The sequence below is a fragment of the Amia ocellicauda genome, chromosome 4, assembly GCF_036373705.1.
Source record: "Amia ocellicauda isolate fAmiCal2 chromosome 4, fAmiCal2.hap1, whole genome shotgun sequence".
NCBI lineage: Eukaryota > Metazoa > Chordata > Actinopteri > Amiiformes > Amiidae > Amia > Amia ocellicauda.
This window is the reverse complement of record NC_089853.1, coordinates 53003070-53030068: the sequence shown is the minus strand read 5'-3', so window position 1 is coordinate 53030068 and position 26999 is coordinate 53003070. Positions and strand designations below refer to the sequence as shown.

At 38.9% G+C, this 26999-nt stretch overlaps 1 protein-coding gene across 1 annotated transcript; it reads left to right on the top strand.

Annotated features, from left to right (window-relative positions):
• Positions 1–348: 348 nt before the first annotated feature.
• Positions 349–26169, top strand: zfp64 (zinc finger protein 64 homolog (mouse)). Its single transcript, XM_066702752.1, has 6 exons — positions 349–536; positions 1641–1808; positions 9699–9836; positions 10709–10771; positions 11404–11655; positions 22736–26169. The coding sequence occupies exons 1-6, from the start codon at positions 515–517 to the stop codon at positions 24100–24102; spliced, it is 2010 nt and encodes a 669-aa protein (XP_066558849.1). The 5' UTR covers positions 349–514; the 3' UTR covers positions 24103–26169.
• The last annotated feature ends 830 nt before the right edge of the window (positions 26170–26999 follow it).

Genomic DNA, 26999 nt, shown 5'->3' with positions numbered 1-26999 from the left:
GCTCAGGTTATTCATGCATAAAAACATTGCCTGGGGTTTAAACTAAGTCACCTCCAAGATATCAACATTTCAAATAATTAAAAAAAGAATCCCGGGTGACATTTTTAAGGACTGAGATAAAACCTCGAAATGTTGTATTATTATTATTGCGTGCATTATTATTCCCTGTTAAATCGAGGAACCACTTTTCAACCCCTGAATTATATTTTTCTTTATTAGACGATAAGTGATACCATACACTGCAGTGAATAAAACTACCAAACCGAAAGTTTTTTCTCTGTCTCTCTCAGCACTTGCAACAGTTTGCCGAAAAGGAGTCCGTAGATGTCGTAAAAATGACGTGCAGAGATTCCTTCTGAAAGGAATACGGGAAGGGGTATCATATTGACAGTGCACACATTGTAGAAATAACACAATGCAGTTGGCATAGAAAGGTAGAAATTAAAGTACCCTAACTGTCTCTCAAAAAAATTGAAGTTTACATGATTAAGTACAAGCAGCGGGCGTTTGATACATGGCATCGTTTAACGCTGATGGTAAGTGCTCGACTCACTTTACGTTTTTAAATCAACATAAGGGGAAGAAAACACACACAAACTCGTGTTTAAATATATTTTAACCGCTAAAGCTCAGATGCGGAAATGTTTTGTTGTTGTTGTTGTGTTTTATAACCCTTGTAATGTTGTGTATCTTGTTGCCAAAGCATGTAGTGATGTTACATTACAGCCCCTGGCAACATTGAACTTAACCAGACGCTACATCAGAAGCTTGTGGCTACAGCAACAATGTATGCATTTAATCGTGTGAATGTATTGCATTTAAACGTGTCATATCTCGTGGTGTATAAATTACCAGACCTGCTTTTATTTGGATGTTTCAGTTCCACAAAAGTCGTGGTTTGAGCTTTAAATGCTAACCTCCTAAATAAATAAACTGCTTTAAAGTAATGCATTTTTTCCAGTGTTACCTATTAACACTACTAAGATATTTTAAACTATTAATTATATCTATAATAATTTACACATCATTTTGGTAAAAGTAATGTGAAGAGTAAATATCGAGTTTTCCTAATAAAAACAATAGTAATCCCCATGTTTCAATAGCTGTTTAATTATATGGGATTCCATCATATTGACTATATGTTGAATCATGACTACATATTCTCATCTTAGTTCATACCATATTTTAAGTCAATCCTTGGCTTGTGTGGTATCTGGGCTGTTGTTCATATTGATTTCAATAAAACATGGCTTTGACCCATTTAATTTCCCTGTTGTTGCTTTGATAACAGTGCAGAGATGAGCAAAACAATGATGAGGATGATGATAATGTCCCAGAGCACTTGTTCTGTTTTTTTTTTTCTATTCTTCAGCAGGAGATCAAAACGTGCCACCGTGCCGGGAATGGCAGGAAGAAGTCTTTAAAAGTCTAAAGTCATATAAAAAATCTTGATAAAAAAATATATTTTCTAATATTGTTAAACTTATAAATCTGTAGTTGCTACAAAAATTATCCTAGTTTTATCAACTTTCCAGCACACATTATAACTTTCGGTTATCCTACAATAGGTTATTGTACTTATTATTTTTCTTCAGCTTTGCAGTACATTCAATTTAAACTGTTGTGTCTTGTATTCACAGTTTCCGGAGCAACACAAGTACTGGTTGAAGTCAGTCCAGACATCCATATTTGTGGACTGTGTAAGCAGCAGTATAACAACTTTGACATTTTTCTGGCCCACAAGCAAAATGGCTGCCATGTGCACACCTCTGACCCTACCGCCCCCAGCACTGTTCACACTATTACAGGTAACATGGAAGAAATATGTTATAGTACTGAGCCTATCCCTTAGTAATGCAGTATACCCAATCAAAAAATCCTGCAATTTCCAGTTCTTTTATACATTGTGCTAAACTTAACACTAAGAGGTATTTAGGAATTTGACGTTCTGTGTAATACATAAGCAATGTGTGATTACAATAGCCAATAACAGACGTGTTTTCATGGTGGGAGGGAAACAAAATGGCATTGTCTGAAACGGGGATGGCGAACCTTTTTTGGCTGGAGTGCCCAAAGTCTGGTTTGTATACTTTGCTAAGTGCCAAAGGGTGCCAATGATAAATTAGGGATATAAAAGTATATACAGGGGATAAACGGGTATTTCTTTTAACCAATATTTATATTTATTTTTTTGTTGTAATTAAGTTATTAAGCAAACATGCTATCAAAACAAACCGCAATACAGAAAAATCTAAAAACCATGGACAGATAGAACAACCCCACCCCACCACCACCACCACCTTGAACCTCCCCCCATAGTCTGGAGAGCAAGTGCAGCTCCAGTCTGCTAATGGGAGTCTGCTGCAGAATATGAAGCTGAATGAAGTGAGGGACATATTCTTTCCAAAAAAAGATTATAAATATGCAGGTTCCATTTTTGCTCACAGATTATTGTGAATTTACAAATATGAAAAAGCAATAGTAATAGCACTTCACTGGCTTGATCAGTTTTGGACTATGTCCATTTTTATTTTGGACAATGAGAATCTTTAATCCTCATTCAAAGTAAATCAATCAATCTTAATTGTATATAGTGGAACATCATGCCAAAGCATGTCACAACATCAAAGAATAAAGAATAAGTGCATCATACAATGAATACATCATTTATATGTTGCAGTATTGCTATAGTGCAGTAAAATGCATGAATCACGCATTAGGTTTGAGGATTATAATGCTAAAGTTGATTTAAAAAAAAAGTCCACCCCCAAAACAAAGTCCCACAGATTCTCCCATTGCCCTGCCGTTACATACAAGAAGTAGAAGGTTGTTCATTTGCCTGCATTAGTAGCCCTTCCATATTGTTTTGTTTGCACTCAATTACCAATGTGCCTTCTTTTTTTTTTCAACGTATATTTAGTTAATAGCTACTGATTTTACATTTTGTAAAATAACAAAAACTGTTAGATTATGTTAATTATGTTTCAAGAAAAAAATTATACAGTAGTATGTATGAGTGTGCACAAATGTACTCTACAAATCAAAGGCATAATTTATTTATTTTTGAGAATTTACAGATTTCTTTGGCAACTTTATGAATTTTTGAAATTGTCGAAGTGTTAAATATGAATGCTTGTGGCCATTTCTCAATTTGATACAGGAGATAACGGTAAACAAAATGCTTCTTCCTCACGTGTTCTACAAACACGTCCATTGCTTCCCACAATTAATCACAACAGGACAGACTTACAGTTTGTGTCATCTTCCTCCTGCTCCCAGAGTGCCTCACCGCAGCATAAACAATCATAATATTAATATCTCGTTCGTGAAGTGCAGATTTTCGCAGTTCTGCGTGGATCTGTGCAGCTCCACCAATGGGACAGAAATTCTCCAGTTGAAGGGATCAATTTTTCTGTGTATGTTTTATGGTCTCTGTGTGTGTTACATTTGATTCTTTCATAAACATGCAAAAGCAAAAAAAAAAAAAATCAGCCTTTGAAATACTAATAATTAATTTGCCAAAAGGTGCCTGACATTTGATTCCATATAAGGCTCACTACAGATTGACTACAGATTTCCCTGGAACATCCCAAGAGATTAATGTTTCTGATGTTTATCTTTGTCCTCTTTTGTTATAAATTGGCTTAAAACAGTTCTTTTTTTTATTTCATCACGATTTGACTGTAGTTATTAAATAATATGTATGATGTAGTCAACAACTTATTATATATAATTTTCTTATAATTTATTTAATAAGAGACCTTATGAAATAATTATAAAGCAAAAGTAATGTTCAGGAATTAATAAAACATCATTGGAAACAGTCAGCAAGATAATGTGTGTGTACGTACACTCACCTAAAGGATTATTAGGAACACCATACTAATACTGTGTTTGACCCCCTTTCGCCTTCAGAACTGCCTTAATTCTACGTGGCATTGATTCAACAAGGTGCTGAAAGCATTCTTTAGAAATGTTGGCCCATATTGATAGGATAGTATCTTGCAGTTGATGGAGATTTGTGGGATGCACATCCAGGGCACGAAGCTCCCGTTCCACCACATCCCAAAGATGCTCTATTGGGATGAGATCTGGTGACTGTGGGGGCCAGTTTAGTACAGTGAACTCATTGTCATGTTCAAGAAACCAATTTGAAATGATTCGACCTTTGTGACATGGTGCATTATCCTGCTGGAAGTAGCCATCAGAGGATGGGTACATGGTGGTCATAAAGGGATGGACATGGTCAGAAACAATGCTCAGGTAGGCCGTGGCATTTAAACGATGCCCAATTGGCACTAAGGGGCCTAAAGTGTGCCAAAAAAACATCCCCCACACCATTACACCACCACCACCAGCCTGCACAGTGGTAACAAGGCATGATGGATCCATGTTCTCATTCTGTTTACGCCAAATTCTGACTCTACCATCTGAATGTCTCAACAGAAATTGAGACTCATCAGACCAGGCAACTGTCCAATTTTGGTGAGCTTGTGCAAATTGTAGCCTCTTTTTCCTATTTGTAGTGGAGATGAGTGGTACCTGGTGGGGTCTTCTGCTGTTGTTGCCCATCCGCCTCAAGGTTGTATGTGTTGTGGCTTCACAAATGCTTTGCTGCATACCTCGGTTGTAACGAGTGGTTATTTCAGTCAAAGTTGCTCTTCTATCATCTTGAATCAGTCGGCCCATTCTCCTCTGACCTCTAGCATCAACAAGGCATTTTCGCCCACAGGACTGCCGCATACTGGATGTTTTTCCCTTTTCACACCATTCTTTGTAAACCCTAGAAATGGTTGTGCGTGAAAATCCCAGTAACTGAGCAGATTGTGAAATACTCAGACCGGCCCGTCTGGCACCAACAACCATGCCACGCTCAAAATTGCTTAAATCACCTTTCTTTCCCATTCAGACATTCAGTTTGGAGTTCAGGAGATTGTCTTGACCAGGACCACACCCCTAAATGCATTGAAGCAACTGTCATGTGATTGGTTGGTTAGATAATTGCATTAATGAGAAATTGAACAGGTGTTCCTAATAATCCTTTAGGTGAGTGTATATACATATACACTACCGTTCAAAGGTTTGGGGTCACTTACAAATGTTCTTGTTTTTGAAAGAAAAGCAATTTTTTTGTCCATTAGAATAACATCAAATTGATCAGAAATACAGGGTAGACATTGTTAATGTTGTAAATGACTATTGTAGCTGGAAAAGGCTGATTTGTAATGGAATATCTACATAGGCGTACAGAGGCCCATCATCAGCATCATTCCTGTGTTCCAATGGCACGTTGTGTTTGCTAATCCAAGTTTACCATTTTGAAAGGCTAATTGATCATTAGAAAACCTTTTTGCAATTATGTTAGCACAGCTGAAAACTGTCCTTTTAGACTGCATCAGCAATTGTGGGTTCGATTACAGGCTCAAAATGGCCAGAAACAAATAGCTTTCTTCTGAAAGGAGTGGGAGGCCCCAGTGCACAACTGAGCAAGAGGACAAATACATTAAGAGTGTCTAGTTTGAGAAACAGACACCTCACAGGTCCTCAACTGGCAGCTTCATTAAATAGTACCCTCAAAACACCAGTCTCAATGTCAACAGTGAAGAGGTGACTCCAGAATGCTGGTCTTCTAGGCAGAATTGCAAAGAAAAAGCCATAACTCAGACTGGCCAATAAAAATAAAAGATTAAGATATACAGAATACAGACACTGGACAGAGGAAGATTGGAAAAAAGTGTTATGGACAGACAAATCTAAGTTTGAGGTGTTCAGATCACAAAGAAGAACATTCTTGAGATGCAAACCAAATGAAAAGATGCTGGAGGAGTGCATGACGCCATCTGTCAAGCATGGTGGAGGCAATGTGATGGTCTGGGAGTGCTTTGGTGGTGCTAAAGTGGGAGATTTGTACCGGGTAAAAGGAATCTTGAAGAACGAAGGCTATCACTCCATGTTGCAATGCCATGCCATACCCTGTGGACAGTGCTTGATTGGAACCAATTTCCTCCTACAACACGACAATGACCCAAAGCACAGCTCCAAACTATGCAAGAACTATTTAAGGAAGAAGCAGTCAGCTGGTATTCTGTCTTTAATGGAGTGGCCAGCACTGTCACCGGATCTCAACCCTATTGAGCTGTTGTGGGAGCAGCTTGTCCGTATGGTACGTAAGAAGTGCCCATGAAGCCAATCCAACTTGTGGGAGGTGCTTCAGGAAGCATGAGGTGAAATCTCTTCTGATTACCTCAACAAATTGACAACTGGAATGCCAAAGGTCTGCAAGGCTGTAATTGCTGCAAATGGAGGATTCTTTGACAAAAGCAAAGTTTGAAGGACACAATTATTATTTCAATTACAAATAATTATTTCTAACCTTGTCAATGATTATATTTCCTATTCATTTTGCTATATTTCCTATTCAAACTCATTTCATGTATGTTTTCATGGAAAACAAATTTCTGAGTGACCCCAAACTTTTGAATGCTAATGTGTGTATGTGTGTGTGTGTGTGTGTATATATATATATATATATATATATATATATATATATACACAGTGAGGGAAAAAAGTATTTGATCCCCTGCTGATTTTATACGTTTGCCCACTGACAAAGAAATGATCAGTCTATAATTTTAATGGTAGGTGTATTTTAACAGTGAGAGACAGAATAACAACAAACAAATCCAGAAAAACGCATTTCAAAAAAGTTATACATTGATTTGCATGTTAATGAGGGAAATAAGTATTTGACCCCTTCGACTTAGTACTTGGTGGCAAAACCCTTGTTGGCAATCACAGAGGTCAGACGTTTCTTGTAGTTGGCCACCAGGTTTGCACACATCTCAGGAGGGATTTTGTCCCACTCCTCTTTGCAGATCCTCTCCAAGTCATTAAGGTTTTGAGGCTGACGTTTGGCAACTCGAACCTTCAGCTCCCTCCACAGATTTTCTATGGGATTAAGGTCTGGAGACTGGCTAGAGCACTCCAGGACCTTAATGTGCTTCTTCTTGAGCCACTCCTTTGTTGCCTTGGCTGTGTTTTGGGTCATTGTCATGCTGGAATACCCATCCACGACCCATTTTCAATGCCCTGGCTGAGGGAAGGAGGTTCTCACCCAAGATTTGACGGTACATGGCCCCGTCAATCATCCCTTTGATGCAGTGCAGTTGTCCTGTCCCCTTAATAGAAAAACACCCCCAAAGCATAATGTTTCCACCACAACACTTTCACCCAGTTCTCCTCTGAATCATTCAGATGTTCATTGGCAAACTTCAGACGGGCCTGTACATGTGCTTTCTTGAGCAGGGGGACCTTGTGGGCGCTGCAGGATTTCAGTCCTTCACGGCGTAGTGTGTTACCAATTGTTTTCTTGGTGACTATGGTCCCAGCTGCCTTGAGATCATTAACAAGATCCTCCCGTGTAGTTCTGGGCTGATTCCTCACCATTCTCCTGATCATTGAAACTCCACGAGGTGAGATCTTGCATGCAGCCCAAGACCGAGGGAGACTGACAGTTATTTTGTGTTTCTTCCATTTGCGAATAATCTCACCAACTGTTGTCACCTTCTCACCAAGCTGCTTGGCGATGGTCTTGTAGCCCATTCCAGCCTTGTGTAGGTCAACAATCTTGTCCCTGACATCCTTGGACAGCTCTTTGGTCTTGGCCATGGTGGAGAGTTTGGAATCTGATTGATTGATTTACTTCTGTGGACAGGTGACTTTTATACAGGTAACGAGCTGAGATTAGGAGCACTCCCTTTAAGAGAGTGCTCCTAATCTCAGCTTGTTACCTGTATAAAAGACACCTGGGAGCCAGAAATCTTGCTGATTGATAGGGGATCAAATACTTATTTCCCTCATTAACATGCAAATCAATTTATAACTTTTTTGAAATGCGTTTTTCTGGATTTTTTGGTTGTTATTCTGTGTCTCACTGTTAAAATACACCTACCATTAAAATTATAGACTGATCATTTCTTTATCAGTGGGCAAACGTACAAAATCAGCAGGGGATCAAATACTTTTTTCCCTCACTGTACATACATACATACATACAGCTCTGGAAAAAATTAACATTAACATTCATTTCTGAACTTGCAGTGGTCTCTTCATTTTTTCCAGAGCTGTATAACTTGGAGCAGATTAGTATACCTGAAAGATTGGATATTGGTGTTACAGACATTAGAACCACTGGGACTTAATGAGGATCTTAATTTTTGTCCTTTAATCTGAAAACGTATGTTTAATAATGTTTGAATTCATTGTCAATTGTCTAATAATTGATTGAAAGAGTAATGATTTAATCTTTTAAATTATTTTAATTGAATAATGGATTGATAATTATATGTAAATGTCTTACTAATAATTGAATATTCAAACTTTGTTGAAAGAATTGTGAGGAAGCATAATTGTTAATTGAATATAAAACGATGGTGCTAATGATTAGTTTATATCAGATGCATTTCAGAGATTCGCTCATCCTTTTTTTCACGATGCTCTGAGGAAGATAAGTTGAAACGCGTAAGCGTCATGATGTTCACTTTTTTTACAATAAATAGTTTTTGTGACATCGGTGAATGTGGACTGTTTATAGACGGGAGCTGCTGTCCATCCTTCCTTGACTGGATAATCTGTTATATGTATGTGTGTGTGTATATATGTATATATATATATATATATATATATATATATATATATATATATATATATATAACACTGCATAAATAGAGTGATTAACAATGTGTTTGCTGGAAAAGTAAATGTTTCTTCAGATTTTCTGAAAGTGATTTGAAATCTGCAAATGCACAGAAACTATACAAGTGTTGAGGATTAATAAAATAAATGTTTATACCTTAAACATAGTTTGCGCATGTAAAATTGTGGCAAATGTACACTTTTAATTTAAAATATTGGAAAGCTATCATGAAAAAGTGATCAGTGTTTGTGAGATGTGTCAGATACACAGTGCTATTCTGATTTATACAGTATGGAAAAGCAACAACAAAATTAAATGTTATTATACTGACTGTTACTTTAAATTACTTTACCTAGAAACCACCTTATTTAAACAGTTTGACCAGTGCACTTAATTATTTGATTTTATTCAATGGAAAATAAGAACTTACTCATTGGTTTTATATGTACATATATACCTTGATCAATATGTACTTACACTTATTTGTTTTTATGAAGACTATCTTAATAAATTGTCAGCATCTATATTTTAATACAGGCATACAAATTAGCAAGATGTCAGCAAAATCTTTCACTGTGTACAATAGAGATCCCTGATATGTTGCAGTATTGATCAAAAATTCATCCACACACACAGAAAAAAGAAAATGCAGCTGTAAATATATTACAGTAACTCTAATCAAGATTTTGGATCGATTTTGTCAAGGTTTAATAGCCAAAACCATGTTTTCCCCATTGAAACAAGCTATTTGTCATTTACTTGAATAGGCCATAAAGCTAATAGGACCTGGTCACCTTTTTGTATTCTATTTTTGGACTACATGGTTGTTATTTTAGGAAGCTAACCTGGTTGATCACTCATGCAGTAGCCTTATTGCTCTAGGTTGTTCTCAGAACCTCCTATGCTATGGATGTTTTTGTTCAATGTAACTATGCCCATCTGGTGGCAGCCACTGCATGCCCAGCCCTTGTAACACCTGAAGGTTTGCTTGTGTCTGAAACAGATTCCAGCTCCGAATTTGTCTTTGAGGAAACTTACCAGGCCTGCACTCTGAGGAAGATCCAAACGAAAGCCCCCAAAACGCCTTCCAAAAAATTAAAACCTGCACTCACTTCCAAGAAACTCTCCTGCTGCTTCTCAGGTGGGTCCCTGTTTTGTATTGCTTTTAATTACTTTCCTGCTGCATTGGCCTGTATAGCCTGTGTTGTAAGGCTAAATGAAACGGGCACTATGTTCTTGTTTGCAACATCCTAATAATAACAAACTTACAAAATGTACAATACATTGGCTAGACTTTATATAACAATAGGCTAAGTAATCACTGCTGTTGTATGTTGATTTCTACAATTGTACAACTCTACAACCAGTATTGACGGTGCTTACACTCTGTATTGACACTGTATGTGTGTTTTGCTATTTGACTATATTTCTGCTGTAATCTTTGACATGTTAGAAATTTCCCTAGGATTAGGGAGAGGGCTGTAGTGAATGAGAGCAAGAGGACATGTATTTCAAAACAGTACCCCCCTAACCCCCCCCCCCCCCACACACACACATTCCAAGCATTTGTTTGGCCAGACAACACCAATTTTTGGCCAAGTGCCAATATGGTATATTAAAATTAAATACATAAACTTCATATACATGTGTCTGGTATATAACAAAATTAGGCACGATGACATATCGGTAAGAAAATAGTTTAATTGATGTTTAATATTTATTGGAAAATATTGGTCAATATAGCCATAGTATGTAAGGTAAAAATAACACTTGCCCCTTCGGGCATGGAATCTAGCAGAGAAGCCAGCCCGACAGAACTTTGACCTTATGTAAGACCATGGTCAGTGTCAACTTAAGCAATCACTCCACCCCAATTTGGAGTTGAATTTCAAATTGGCCCTGTATATTTACTTGACATAACACAAAACAGACATGAAAAATTAGTTATGCCAGTTTCTACTTTTTTCTAGTTTTTTTGTTGTTGTGTTTTTTTAATGTAATTTTGTTTTTTAGGTTGCACCTTCAAAACCCAATATGGTCAAAAAGATATGGAAAGACACCTTAAAACTCACACAGGTATGATCTGCCAATCCCCAAACAGGTTCCTTTCAAGCTTCACTATTATGCATATTCTGCAAATGTTTTTTCTGCTTCAGAAGAAATGTACTTTTCTTAAGTTTCTTAAACTGTGAGGAATTGATGAACTCTGTGTAGTGAATGCTTTGTTTCTAAATTGCTGGAACAGTATGTGAGAAAACAGTAGAAATGGAGGGGGGCAGGGTTTCTCTTCTGCAGTCCTTGTGGATGCACCATGTTCTATAGTTTTGAATCTAAACAAAAGCAAATGATTCCGAATTTTACAGGGCTTCTGTACCAAACTCTTGGAGGTTAATATGCAGTGTAAATTATTTGCTGGTTGAATCAGAAAATTTGAATACTGCAGGTCCCTTAAGACTTCCCCCTTTGTAGAGTACCTGTAATGAAGTGTGTTAAGAAGTGAGCACAGGAAAACAAACAGAAATTGATAAACACTCACTTCATTTGTTTCAAACCTGTTATATGCAAGTCTCATTTTAGGACCAATTTGTTTAAACTGTCATTGGTGTCACTGTTTTGTATGATCACCAAGATTCTATTAATCGCAAAGTAGAAAACAGTGACATTATGCAGTCTACTTAATGTCTACTTAATACTATAATACTCCGCAGGAGAGAAGCCCTTCGAGTGCGAGGTATGCAGTAAGCGCTTCAGCCGCAGAGACAAGCTGACCATGCATGGCCGCTCGCACACGGGGGAGAAGCCACACAAGTGCAAGTACTGCGAGTACGCGGCCGCCGACAGCAGCAGCCTGAAGAAGCACCTCCGCATCCACTACGACGAACGTCCCTTCAAGTGCCAGATCTGCCCCTACGCCAGTCGCAACTCCAGCCAGCTCACCGTGCACCTGCGCTCGCACACAGGTAATGTCTCCTGCCCACCGCCCTATAAGGAAAAGAGCTCAGCTCCCATTTTCACCAGGAAGTCAAATAAAGGAAAATGTTGTGACCCGCAGCACAAAGTGGCAGTGGCACAGTAGATGGCATAACATTCTGGGTTCAGTGAGTTATCCTGAACCCCTTGTCTCAGTCGCTGTGTGTGTTTGCAGTCCTTTGAGTGCTCTGATCAGTTTACATTACTGTATTGACTCATTTTCTGATTCATTCAATGAATAGATCTGAGTGGTCTAATCACTCTCTCCCTCCTGGTTTGTCAATGGGAGCTCGAGAGCCTCGTTCAGACTTGCCCTGGGTTACAGTCAGGGAATAAAATTAACACCCGCCACCAGCCAAATGCGGAGAGATTTAGCCAGTGGCTCTCTCAATTTTACCAGCCACTTTGGTGGGTAGCCAACAAGTGTACGGGAACTCAACTTTTAGTTTAATGGATTTGTCGGTATGTTTCAACATATGAATGAATGTGTTGACGTTGTAGTGTTGGTATGTTAGTTGATTTGTCAAACCGCAATATCATGTTTTTTGAAAATATATGGCATCTGGACAGTCTTCGGTCCAGGAGGACATATTTCATGGCGAGCAATGAAGCAGATATTAGGTGGTTAAAGATGTGGAAAAATAATGACTTTTAATTACTTTTCATAGTCATAATTACTGACTTTTTAAATACCTAGATCAAAGTTTTTCAGAATTATAATATGACAGAAAAAGCAAGAGGAGCAACAAACACATTAATACACACACTGCCAGCTATTGTTGTTTATTTTGTATTCGCTAGAACTCGAATGCACAGTTGTGTTTCCGAACGCAGAGCGGCAGTCTGAGTGTGGTTTGGACAGGAAAAGTCAATCGTTTAGCCAAGTAGATTGTATAAATTAGCTAGCTAGATAGGTCTTATACATTTAGTATTTCGCTGTTGTGACCGGAAAACATTGCCACAACGATGCTAATGTTAAGGCATTTTCAATGCAGCTCACTTTGCTAAACTGCCAATTGAATGAATATGTATAAAAAATGAAAAAGAAAAACATATTGGTAGGTCAATTACAGCTGTAATTGCAAAATATTCCATTATAAAACAGATAGTCACAACCTTTATAGTTAATTTGAAATTGTTACAATTGTGCTGATATCGGGACAATAATACGAGAGTCTGACACGATGCGTGAGAGTTCACAGGTCTGCTGTTATTATGCCATTTCTATACAGCTTCTAATGTATTTTTACATATATATTTATTTAACAAAGTTGTTGTGTTAGATAAGTATTCATCGATGGCATCAATTACAACGTATTAATTTATGTTTAAACGATTTTTTGTTGCGTAGTGGAGATTCTGGTGAAGAGAAATGTGCGGTTTGTTTACATTGTGTCTTTGCTGGTGTGCATAGTATTGACCAATGGAAAGGACGTTACAGTCTTGCATCATTCCTAAAGATTGTGTATTTTTTACCCAACCACAGACTGTGACTTTATGAATATCTTGCCAATCCAATGAAATCATTTTAATGATGTGCAGAGACCCAGAGAAGGGAGTAGCACTGAAGAGGAAGAGGAGTATGAAGAGCAATAATGTCACCTTATAACACACCTTCTCATATATTAGTTTAGAGTTTATACAGATCCCCATTAGCTGCCATGTTATTTGATATGTGATTGATTAATTTGAAAACAATGCTCCCGTACACTGTCTCTACTTGCAAGTGTTATAATTCAATAATTGATCAAAGACCTTATAACACTTTCAAGTAGAAACTGTTTTGGAGCATGTTTTTTCTATCCAGATCCTTTTCCCTCATACACACCTGTCTAGTCTATACAGGTGTGCAATTAGCTTCTGTTATAGTGATTGATTAATTACCTGAATAAATGCCACGTTTTAACATGTTCACCACACATTTACGCACCCTCATGCATTTTTGGTGATGTTTGCCTTTGGCTGGTAAAAATACCAAGTGCCTGGTAAGTTTTTTTCCTTCTACCAGACACAGTGGCTATTGGCCAAAAAAAATAATTTTATCCCCTGGTTACAGTCAAGGTCCACACCTGCCATCAGTATTCAACTCATGATAGTAATATTTAGGTCTCATACAGGGCCAAACTGGCTGCAGGTTTGAATGCTTTAAATTCCTAATTCAGCCCATTATAATCTTAATATGGAATTGACCAGCATCTGAACTTCTGAAAGTGTTCATACAGAGTGATCTGTAAACACTAATGTACTGTGGCCCTCTGGGATCAGTTTTTGCACACTAGAAAAACTAGCACTATACGTACACAAAACAAATGTGCACCACTGATGTATACCTGCCCTCTACTCTCACAACCAATGCTGGGAAGTGCATACAAGGAAAATTCTGATCTTTAAGCCCCAGGTTCCACTACAGAGCAGAAGAACATTGCACAGATTGCATTAATACATTCTTTATAGCTTGGAATATATTAACAGCATGTATGGTTTATACTCTTGTAGTTGCTGACCTCTACTGATGATAAATGATGTTTTATTTTCAAAACATCATTTTTACTGGTATATAAGCTCTTTATGAATGAATAATTCCATTTTCATAACCTGCTTATCATACATTATTAAATTGCCATATTTTTGTACATCAAAGTAAAATGTTACTCTTAATAGTCATCCTCTTGGGATAGCTTACATGAGCTTAGTGTCTTGGTTATGGAACCAATCTTCAATTTTGTTCAGTGGCTGCACAGTCTTAAAACAGACTGAAGTCATTTAAAAAAATAAAGGAATCTGATCTGTAGCTTTTAATTGTGTGGGCAGCCTTTTCACTTCCATTGTATTTTACTGCCAGCCTAAATTATTTAAGAGATCTTCCACTGCCAGGTATGTTATGTAATTTAAGGTTTTTAATTAAAAAAAATACAGAATGAATCCAACTAATGACCAGATTAGCAGTAAGCAAGTATAGTCTTTTAAAGATCGTAACTATCATTATTTATTCTGATACTTATTAAGCTCATTTGGTTATTAGTAGTGAATGCAAATTTCATGTTAGCATGGGCATGACTATGTAATAATTGGCATAACTGTGTGCCAATTTTATCAGCATGGATTATTCAATAAATCAGATTAAATCAAGGATTATAATTTAAATAGATGGCACAAAACCAAGTTTTTTATTGAATCACTTTCAAAATAATCCTAGACTAAAATATAAGTCATATTGCACAGTTGTTTTTAACCCAGGTTTAAATGTGAAATGTGGATTAATTGTTAACCTGGTTTAAAGGTAGTTATATAATCTTATACATTTTATATAATCAAATTTAATTTAGAATCAGGGTTGGGAGGGTTACTTTAAAAAGTATTCAGTTACAGAACACTGATTACCTTGTTTTGAAAATAATCTGTAACCTAATCCAATACATTACTCAAAGTCTAACGTAATCAGAATACTTTTAGATTACTTTTTGAATACATTTTTTTCATTATTTAAAAAAAACAAAAGCAGCTGAGTTCAAGAAGTGAAACAAAATGTATTACACATCCTAATATGGATGACGGATTTAAATTGTTTATTTGTATCTACAGTACAAACATTTAAAATTGTAATTAAGATTTGCATCAGTTTAATTCTCTTGCATATTTATACTTTGCATTTTGTAGTAGCGTATGCATTTTTAAACAAGTGAAACTGAATCTTGATACCCTTTAAATGTTTACAAACTGACATAAATCAGACATCAATAATGTGTTAATGTCAAAGAAGGATCACGTTCACCGTCATTTTAATGCAGGAGTTAGTTTCAGTTTTCTGGCTAATCACTGATATCGTGAAACCTATTTTCTTGAAAACTTAAATAGGTACCTTGTCTGTAAATTGTAAGTATGTTTAATGCTTATAAAGACTACAGTTTATTTTATTCTATCTGTGAAGATACATGGATCAAGCAACTTGCTATAATAAAGGGTATTTAAATGCCATGTATTGTTATCCATGTTATCATCATCACCGGTTTCAATTCACCCGGCACTAAAAGCAGTTTGAAATCAATGCAATTAGGGCGTTATTTTTTAAGTATTAATGAGTAAGGAATGTTATGCATCTGGTTAACACATTACTGATGTCTTACCTTCTTTTAAGTGATACTTATCGGTTTGTAAAAGTTTAAAGGCATAAACGCACACTCTTTAAAGAGCAGGCACGCCATGTGTTAGGACTAGTTTATTCAGTTTTTGTGATTTGTTTTATAAGCACATTATACACTCACCTAAAGGATTATTAGGAACACCATACTAATACTGTGTTTGACCCCCTTTCGCCTTCAGAACTGCCTTAATTCTACATGGCATTGATTCAACAAGGTGCTGAAAGCATTCTTTAGAAATGTTGGCCCATATTGATAGGATAGCATCTTGCAGTTGATGGAGATTTGTGGGATGCACATCCAGGGCGCGAAGCTCCCGTTCCACCACATCCCAAAGATGCTCTATTGGGTTGAGATCTGGTGACTGTGGGGGCCAGTTTAGTACAGTGAACTCATTGTCATGTTCAAGAAACCAATTTGAAATGATTCGACCTTTGTGACATGGTGCAGTATCCTGCTGGAAGTAGCCATCAGAGGATGGGTACATGGTGGTCATAAAGGGATGGACATGGTCAGAAACAATGCTCAGGTAGGCCGTGGCATTTAAACGATGCCCAATTGGCACTAAGGGGCCTAAAGTGTGCCAAGAAAACATCCCCCACACCATTACACCACCACCACCAGCCTGCACAGTGGTAACAAGGCATGATGGATCCATGTTCTCATTCTGTTTACGCCAAATTCTGACTCTGCATACCTCGGTTGTAACGAGTGGTTATTTCAGTCAAAGTTGCTCTTCTATCAGCTTGAATCAGTCGGCCCATTCTCCTCTGACCTCTAGAATCAACAAGGCATTTTCACCCACAGGACTGCCACATACTGGATGTTTTTCCCTTTTCACACCATTCTTTGTAAACCCTAGAAATGGTTGTGCATGAAAATCCCAGTAACTGAGCAGATTGTGAAATACTCAGACCGGCCCGTCTGGCACCAACAACCATGCCACGCTCAAAATTGCTTAAATCACCTTTCTTTCCCATTCAGACATTCAGTTTGGAGTTCAGGAGATTGTCTTGACCAGGACCACACCCATAAATGCATTGAAGCAACTGCCATGTGATTGGTTGGTTAGATAATTGCATTAATGAGAAATTGAACAGGTGTTCCTAATAATCCTTTAGGTGAGTGTATGTTGGTATATTTAGTGTTTTGTCAAGATCACACAACCAGGTAGGATGCACAGTAACTATTTGTAATGTACGTGGATTTATCTTAAATTTAGATAGGATAACTACTTATTGCAAATTCAAACTAGCAATAAGGTTTTTGGTAATACTATTTCTGTGCTGCCGTTTTGATTTATAATTATGCTTTCATAAAAATATGTAATTATTAAATCGTATTTATTATAATTCTTATTAAAATGCATACTTTGTCGAGCATAATTGTATTACGGCTGCACACATTTAACAAATAAAATCTTAAGTTTAGTCTTAAGATTGTATCTTTGGATGCAGATAGTACATTGCCCCATGGTAGGCATATCTCGTATTGCACTTTAATATTTATTCAATTTTCTTTCTTTGAAAGTTAACAATTGCCTGTGCTTCCACAAGTTAAATCCCTGCTAACACACAATGTTGCCACAACGGCCACAATGTTGTAGAACTGTGTGTTACTAGCTGCGAGGCTGAGTAGCAGCTTCCATTATGCGCCGAATCAGACTCTCTCAGACACTTAAATAAAAGCAATGTTGCAAAAATACTACACGTGGGCCCCTTTGGATTCCTTTACACTTCTACACTTTAATGTAAATCAGTAACTCATGTAAAACATGTTGAGAATGTTCATGTACAGTATGTTGAAGATACTTAAATATTTTCATAAAGATTAATATCAATACATGTTTACCTTTCCCAGTACTTGTTGCAGTGTAGGAATAGTGGGTTAAGCAAGGGAAGTTTGTATAGTGCATTGTGTTGCACACTTCTTGCACACAGCAGGCTTTCAAGACAAAAAAGAGAAATGAGTGTGCCCCAGTAGAGCTTTATGTCTAGCAACGCCCCTGGTGCTGCTACATTTTATTATTATAAAATAAAACAACAGATTTTTATTTAATACTGGGTTCGTTTCAAATGAAATCAATTCTGTTCATTTGCTTTGAAACAATTGATCAGTGTGCTGGCTATTCTCGCTTGCCTTGTGCACAAATGTTTGGAAACTAACTCGGGTTTGTTTTCATGGTTCACTTCCGTGTTTTCACGGGACTCAATAATCAAGTGAGCTCGGTTTGTTTTGTAGTAATAAAACACCAGATATTTATATTTTCCATGATTAGTGCATATATAAAATGGCAGCATAACACATACAATAAGAAATATGTATGAAGGTAATACAGTAACTACATACACAACTACATGTCCACCAAACACATTTGACCAACCAAATAATAGGCCTATATTGGTGCGTTCAGAATCTATGACAATAGTGAACTCGTCAAACCATAGGCGGACTGGCCACCTGGCAATTCTGTCAAATGCCCGACGTTCTGGTCCGTCTTTTACTTCGGTGGGCCGGTCAATTCCCTATGGCAAGGGTGTCAAACTCAAGGCCCGCGGGCCGAATACGGCCCCCCAATGGTTTTAATCCGGCCCCTGCAAAGGTGGTGTATCATTAAGTAATTAGGCCAGCGACAGCTTGTGAATGAGGAAATTGCGTGTGAAAACTACAATTCCCATCAGCCACTGTGAATGAGGTAGGGTTTTAATAGCCAATCATAGGCAGAGTTACTGTTCGTGCTCCTGTTCTTTCAGTCATCTGCAATAAACTCAAATCAAAATGTCCAAGAAAAGAAAAATCGACAAGGAAGGTAGAGTGTTTTAGCAAAGGTGGGTGTGGGAATATGTGTTTGTGGCACAGAGTTTAAAACCTGTATGTCTCGTTTGTAAGGAGAGTTTAGCCATGATGAAATAATTCAATTTACGGCAGCACTATGAGACGAAACACAAAGAGAAGTACTTGGTGTTTGGAGAGAGAGCAAAGAGAGCACAAAGTGGCTGAATTAAAAACATGAACTACAGCAGATCATGTGTTTCAGGTGGCTGCATTGTTCCCTAATTTCAACTAATTGTCAAGTTATTGCTATTTAAACTTGCTGTTATTTTAAGTGAGAGAAGACATGTAACATGAGAAGACATGGGGCCATTGTAGCAGTGTTAGTGATGTTGTATGTGAGATCTGAATGTATTCAATTGTTAATTGCATACGTTTTAATTCTAGCAAGCATCAATTGCTGTTTTTACTATTGGGTTGTTTTTATTATTGGTTTTGTTTTTTAATTTGCACTATTTGGTTTGTTGTTTTGTATTTGTACTGGTGTTTGGTTTCACCTGTGGTTATATGTTACGGTCTTTATTGTGATTAGTTTGTTCCGTTTAAACTCCTATTTTCGATTATTCTTAAGATTAAGATTGCTGCTCGCTGCACAATTACATTAGGAGAACTTGCTTACTCTTAACAAGACCTTTGGAGATGGACGCAGTGTGCAAGTGGTTTTTAATTGATTCAGTCCTGCATCAATGACACGCTTAAAGACGAAGTTTCAGCCCTTATTACAGCGCCGGTACCACAGACCCGCCTGCGTGCCGCAGTCCTCAGTGTTTGAAGCGCAGACCTGTGCAAACAGCTGTGTCACTGATGAAGCTCAACAAATCCACTCAAACATCACGACTGGATGACTCCATACTGACGATTGCTTCAGCACAACACATTACACCGGACATTGACAAGATAGCGTCACGAAAAAGGTGTCGCGTCTCCCAAACACATGAACCCCCTCAGAGCACCAATTAGGTCAGATGTATGTTTTGAATAATCATAAATGTTATAATTCTAACTATTTAAATTTAGAGAGTTGCCAATTTCATTAAATCAACGTTGAATTATAACTAGGCATGAGCAAATATTTATGCGGCCCTCGAATGAAACTTGAAATGATCTTATGGCCCGTGGTCAAATTGAGTTTGACACTCCTGCCCTACGGCATCCCAATCCCCCCCAGATTGCACTCCGCCATGCCCCAAGAACCGAGACCTTCCAGTGTCACATTCAAGTTTTTCAAGTGAACCGAACTCGGTTATTTTGCCAAATGAACCGAGACCACCTCTTTCGGTGGTTGCGGTTTGTTTTTCGGTGCAGTTAAATTTGCCAGTTGAAATTTGTTCTTCACACTCTTCTCCAAACGAACCAAACCATACTGAGCATGAAACAAACCTCTAGTGTGAATGAGCCCTTACATAACATTGCGAGAAACGTAATTCTTGTTACTCTGAATACTTACTTTTATTGGGAAAAGAATTCCTTTTGTTTATGTATTATTATTATTATTATTATTATTATTATTATTATTATTATTATTTGGCAGACGCCCTTATCCAGGGCGACTTACAACAGAAGTGCAAAACAAAGTGCAAAAATACAGTTAAGTAAAGGCATCAATCATTACAAATTCAATTTACATAAAACATAGCAATACAAAATATAATACATTTTACAACTTCCAATTTACACAGGCAAGTACAGTAAATGAGGTCATACATCCTGGACGGTAAAGCTAAGTGCTGTCAAGATGTAGGGTCACAGTCAAGGGCTACGGGAAAGGGAGCAAGGAGGAAAACAATCAAGAACGCAAGAAGCATGATAAAACTCTGTGAAGTGCTATCTAACAGGGATTAAAAGGACTAATATCTGTACTGTCTGAAAAGATGTGTCTTGAGTAAGCGCCGGAATGAGGTCAAGGACTCTGCTGTTTTGACTTCGGTGGGAAGGTCGTTTCACCATTTAGGGGCCAGGGATGAGAAGGAGCGGCTCTGGAGGAAGGGGAGTGGAGAGGAGGTAGAGTTAGTCTTCTTGCACTGGAAGATCGCAGTGGTCTGGAGGGGATGTATGGAGAGACGAGTGTCTGAATGTATTGAACTGAATGCATGATGGTATCGGGAGCCAGTGGAGGGAGCGGAGGAGTGGGGTAGCGTGTGCAAAATGGGGCAGAGAGAATATCAGACGAGCCGCAGAGTTCTGGATGAGCTGGAGCGGGCAGGTAGTAGTTGCAGGCAGGCCGGCCAGGAGGGAGTTGCAGTAGTCCAGGCTGGAGAGGACCAGTGACTGGCCGAGCAGCTGCGTCGAGTAGTCGGTGAGGAAGGGACGGATTCGGCGTATGTTGCTCAGGAAGAATCTACAGGTGTGTGTCAGCGTGGTGATGTGCTGGGTGTAGGAGAGCGCAGGATCGAGGATGACTCCCAGATTTTTAGAGGAAGATGAAGGAGAGAGTGTTGTGGATTCCAAGGGGATCGAGATGGAGAGATCAGCAGAAGGTGAGGAAGAGTGGGGGAAAAACAGAAGATCCGATTTGGAGAGGTTGAGCTTGAGGTGGTGTGAGTGCATACAGACGGAGATAGCAGACAAGCAGGAAGAGATGCGAGAGGGGATGAGAGGGTCAGAAGAGGGAAAAGACAGGAAGATCTGGGCATCATCAGCGTAAAAGTAGTAGGAGAAACCATGGGATGCGATGAGGGGGCCAAGGGAGCAAGTGTAGAGCAAGAACAGTAGGGGGCCCAGGACGGAGTCTTGGGGAACGCCTGTGAGGAGAGGTTGGGGGGTGGATGATATAATGTATAATAAAGTAGTTCGCGTTTAATAATATTTTAGCATGATTTGATAAGTGATAACGTTTAAACTATTTTTTGTAAAGGTTTAAATGTTAACTAAATTAAATGTAACACCCCTACTCAGAATGCAACACGGAACTGTGTGGGACAGCATGCTTCAGGCAATAACACACACTGAGCTACTACTGAAAGCACTTAATCTAAAAGTGCTACACAGGATGAATTGCTTGGAGCGGTAAGACATTTAAAAGTGTGTGTAAAGATAGAGAATATCCTGCTGGAGAAAGGACTGTATCAGACTGCAATACAGTGCTGTGACAAAATAAATAAACTAAGAATGCAATACAAAAAGGTTAAGGGCTGATTGCACCAACATGGATTAAAACAATCTTGAGTTAATTCTAGGTTAGCACTAAAACAAGATTACTTCCACAAAAAGGTAAACCAGGATTACTAAATATTGGATCTAATCCCAGATTTATGATTAACCAACATTTTTTCCACTTGAATATTGCTAATATTTAAAGCAATGATCATGTTAAATGACACGTTAAAATTCCACCATAATGTTACATAAAATACTTTACTTTATAATTGAAACAATATAGCGTTTAATCTTATGACAGTTTTCACTACATTGAGATACATTGAGGCTGATACTATTTATGGTTTACAGAAGTTATTTTAATAAATATTGTAATTATTATTATTAAATCTAAGTTCCTTGTGTGAAATAACATATCTTATAGCAACAACAATAATTATTTCTGAGGTGGGAGCAGATAAAACAACAAAAAACCTGGGGCAATACAAATGCAGCTATGTTTAGGTGTACAGGTACTTGAACCCTGCCCTTTCTCCTATGTATTTTGCTACAATCTACTAATTCACGTAACCTACAAAATATATTCATAACCTCATTCATAACACATAACCTCTCTCCTAATATTCCTTTGTGGTGTTGCATGTTTATACAACTCCGGTATATGACTTGCTGAAATCCCTTACTAACATTAATAGTAATGTAACAATTGTAAAATTGACAGAATAATTAAATAGTAACACACTGTTTTCATCCTTACATTGTCTACAGTTAAAGTAGTTAAAAGTTCATGTTTAAATCTAAACAGAGATACAGTTAGGTGAAGATTGAAGATTATGAGTACACAAATGCAGAGCAATTCACTTGATCTGACCCCCTTCCAAAATCATTAAGGATCTGATCAATATCCTGCAGTGTGCTAGGGTTGTCTGCACCTGGTGTAGCAGTGGTCCTTTCAACTGTTTATCACCTCCCTGATCGCACCCTTTATTTTTTTTCTACATAGGAGATGCCCCTTTCCAGTGCCATCAGTGTGAAGCCAAGTTCAAAATCAACTCTGACCTTAAGAGGCACATCCGCATCCACTCTGGTGAGAAGCCGTACAAGTGCGAGTTCTGCGAGTACCGCTGCGCCATGAAGGGCAACCTGAAATCCCACATCCAGATCAAGCACGGCACAGAGGACAGCTTCCGGTGCGCCCAGTGCAACTTCCAGTGCGGGAATAAGACAGCCCTGCGCCAGCACTCCCGGGAACATCAGCCCGCACAGCCCATCAAGTGCTTGAAGTGCAGCTACTCCTGCTCCAGCAAAGGGGCCTTGAAAGTGCACGAGAGGATCCACTCAGAGGACCGGCCTTTCAAGTGTGAGTTCTGCAGCTTTGACACCAAACAACGCAGCAACCTCATCATCCACAGGAAGAAGTTCCACTCAGACAAGGTGGACAAGAGCCACAGCAAAGGTGCCAAAGGGGAAGAGGGCCCCAAGCAGGTTAGCTCCCGCTACCGAGCCAAGCTGGACGCAGCCAAAGCTTTCCGCTGCAATGACTGCGAGGCCTCTTTTGTCAGGGAGGACTCTCTGAGGAGTCACCGTAAGCAGCACCGAGATGCCCAGCTCACCTTCCTCCAGCCTTCTGCTGGTCAGCTCCAGGTCCCTCTGCAGTCTAGCCAGGTGTCCACCTACAGTGACGCCCATCTCAAGATCATCGTGGGCCACCAGCTCGGCCAGGAGAGCGCTTTCATGCAGGCGGCCGTGGATGTGCACCAGCCCAAGGCCGACTCGATCATCTTGAGCTCGGAGAACCAGGGCGACAGCTCCTTGATGCAGCAGGTCAACTTACTGTCCCCTGGGCCACACATGGTCTCTCACAACGAGGTCAACGCCATGGAGCATCAGACCGTTCTCTTAACTCACATCGCTCCCAGTTCGGCGGCCACCTCGCTGCACCCGACTTTGATCCAGACCACTGCGGTCACCTCACAGGACTCCGTCAATAGTCAGACTTTCATCACCACTTGCTCGGACCTGGAGGGCCTGAATGCCTTGATTCAGGAAGGAGGCACTGAGGTGACTGTGGTGACCGAGGGGAATCCCAACATCTCCGTGGCTTCCTCCATAACAACCCCTTCCATCATCTCCTCGCCTTCCCAAGACTTGACTTCCAAGCAAGCTGTTGTCATTCACAGTGACTCCACTGTGACCCAAGGCAGTGATCTCATGGTCCCCAACATCAGTATAAGCAGTCAAGGGGTCATTATTCACAGTCTACCTCTTGTTGTTTCTGCTGCTCAACAACAGCCTTCTTTAGACCAGCTTTCTTCACAGAACATTTATTCAGACCACCATGGGTCTTCGACAGCTATATCATTGCAGTAGACTAGTTAGTTATGATGGGTTACTGATAAGCAGCAATAATGCAATTTTTTAGGGCTGAAAGATCAAGGACAGCTGGATATTTATTTTTTATTGGTTGGTCCTCTTTTAAATGAGGACACAGTGCAGGCAAGTATTACAGATGGACTCGTGTGAGACAAATCATGTATTAGGGTTTTCAATGTGAAAGGGAGTTGTTTTTTGACCTTACTAAAGATCAGTGAGGAATACATACAGAAGTATAAAATTCCTGACTAAAAAGAAAATTAAATGTATCTACTGTGATTATTGAGAATTTTATCTGCCTGTGGTATATATTTTGCTCTGACAACTTGAAATTCATCATGCCAGACTGACTAAAGTTTGTAATATTAAGATTATAATAATAATAATAATATTATTATTGTAATATAATTGCTTTGTGCTTTTTTTTAACTGGGTATGAGTTGTCTTACACAAGTAATGTGCTCAGTTTGAACCTCCAGGTTGGCCACATGTCTGGCATTTTGGTGAATGTGAATTTTTGCACCCTTTAATTTCGTCTTGACGATGCAAGATGTTATTGGCATTTTTGATTATCGTGAGTCATCTGAAATGCATTGACATTGAACTGTCCATTATATATTTTTTCATTACAGGTAGGTGGCATTTAATGGGGCACTTTATGGCCAAAAGCAACATCAGAGCAATCACAAATGACAGCTGTCCACAATTTATTTGAGTGTGTGAGCCTCACAAGTGCTGCAGTGCTTTTGGTAAAACACTGGAGAAAGCTAGTACCATTCCTTAAACTGTGTTTAAGATCTGTGTCACATTCTCACTTTAGTGACACTTATACTGACCGCACTGGTGGAATTTATGTTACCCTATATATACTGCACCTTCAAAAAATATATACACAACACATACACACATAGTATATGATCTCTGTTACATTTCCCAATTACTTTTGCTAATGCAATGTAATACTGACTAATATAGAATATATGTATGTATATTACTATATATGTGTATATCAGTTGTGAGTGGTAACATTTACAACTGGACAAGCTACAATCCAAAGCTCCCCAACACAGAATATTATGAGGCCTCGGCTGGCCAGAGCAGACACCCAAGCATCCGCGGACCAACAAGAACATAAGAACATGAGAAAGTTTACAAACGAGAGGAGGTCATTTGACCCATCGTGGTGTCGTTTGGTGACAATTAATAACAAAGTGATCCAAGGATCCTATCTAGTCTATTTTTGAATGTTCCCAAGTTTTCAGCTTTAACCACATCACTGGGGAGTTTGTTCCAGATTGTGACGACTCTCTGTTTAAAGAAGTGTCTCCTGTTTTCTGTCTTGAATGCCTTGAAGCCCCATTTTCCATCAGTGTCCCTGAGTCCATGTGTCCTTGATGATCTGGAAAAGCTCCTCTGGTTTGATGTGGTCAATGCCTTTTATGATTTTGAAAACCTGAATCAAGTCCCAACATAGTCTTCTCTGTTCCAGGGTGAAAAGGTTAAGTTCCCTCAGTCTCTACGAGTAGCACACTCCATTCAAACCTGGAATAAGTATGGTTGCTCTCTAAATATCAACCATTTATCTTATTTGTAAATGATGTCCATACTGCAATCCTTTTTAGTACATTCTCCAATTCTCATATGTGTGCTGCCTAAACAAGCATTTCCACATGCAGCTTTACAACCAGCTTATAAGACTGATGCCCATCTATAACACGCATTTGACTGGGAGACGCACAGAGCGCATGCATGAAGCAAGCTAAACCCCCAGCCAGCTTTACCGTTTGAAGATGGCATAGTGCTGCGATCGCAAAATGAAAAGGAGGTCCTTATTCTTTGAGACAATAAAGAGGGCAGAAGAAAACACTTATGACATGAGTGTAAGAGAAACTCTTAAAGGCTACATTCTCCCATCATATTAATTGCTTCTGGCCATCGCCACTTGCTTAGCTTTCTATGACTGCTTACCACTGATATATGTATAGTACTGTGCAAAAGTTTTAGGCAGGTGTGAAAAAATGCTGTAATGTAAGAATGCTTTCAAAAATAAACATGTTAATAGATTATATTTATCAATTAACTAAATGCAAAGTGAATGAACAGAAGAAAAATGTACATCAAATCAATATTTGGTGTGACCACCCTTTGCCTTCAAAACAGCATCAATTCTTCTAGGTACACTTGCACACAGTTTTTGAAGGAACTCAGCAGGTAGGTTGGCCCAAACATCCTGGAGAACTAACCACAGTTCTTCTGTGGATTTAGGCAGCCTCAGTTGCTTCTCTCTCTTCATGTAATCCCAGACAAACTCAATGTTGAGATCAGGGCTCTGTGGGGGCCATACCATCACTTCCAGGACTCCTTGTTCTTCTTTATGCTGAAGATAGTTCTTAATTACATTTTCTGTATGTTTGGGGTCGTTGTCATGCTGCAGAATAAATTTGGGGCCAATCAGATGCCTCCCTGATGGTATTGCATGATGGATAAGTAACTGCCTGTACTTCACAGCATTGAGGAGACCATTAATTCTGTCCAAATCCCCAACTCCATGTGCAGAAATGCAGCCCAAAACTTGCAAGGAACCTCCACCATGCTTCACTGTTGCCTGCAGACACTCATTTGTGTACCACTCTCCAGCCCTTCGATGAACAAACTGCCTTCTGCTACAGCCAAATATTTCAGGTTTCTTACTCATCAGTCCAGAGCATCTGCTGCCATTTTTCTGAACCCCAGTCCATTGTTTTCATGCATAGTTGAGTCGCTTGGCCTTGTAGCCACGTCGGAGGTATGGCTTTTTCGCCACAAGTCTTCCATGAAGGCCACTTCTGACCATACTTCTCCGGACAGTAAATGGGTGTACCAGGGTCCCACTGTTTTCTGCCAATTCTGAGCTG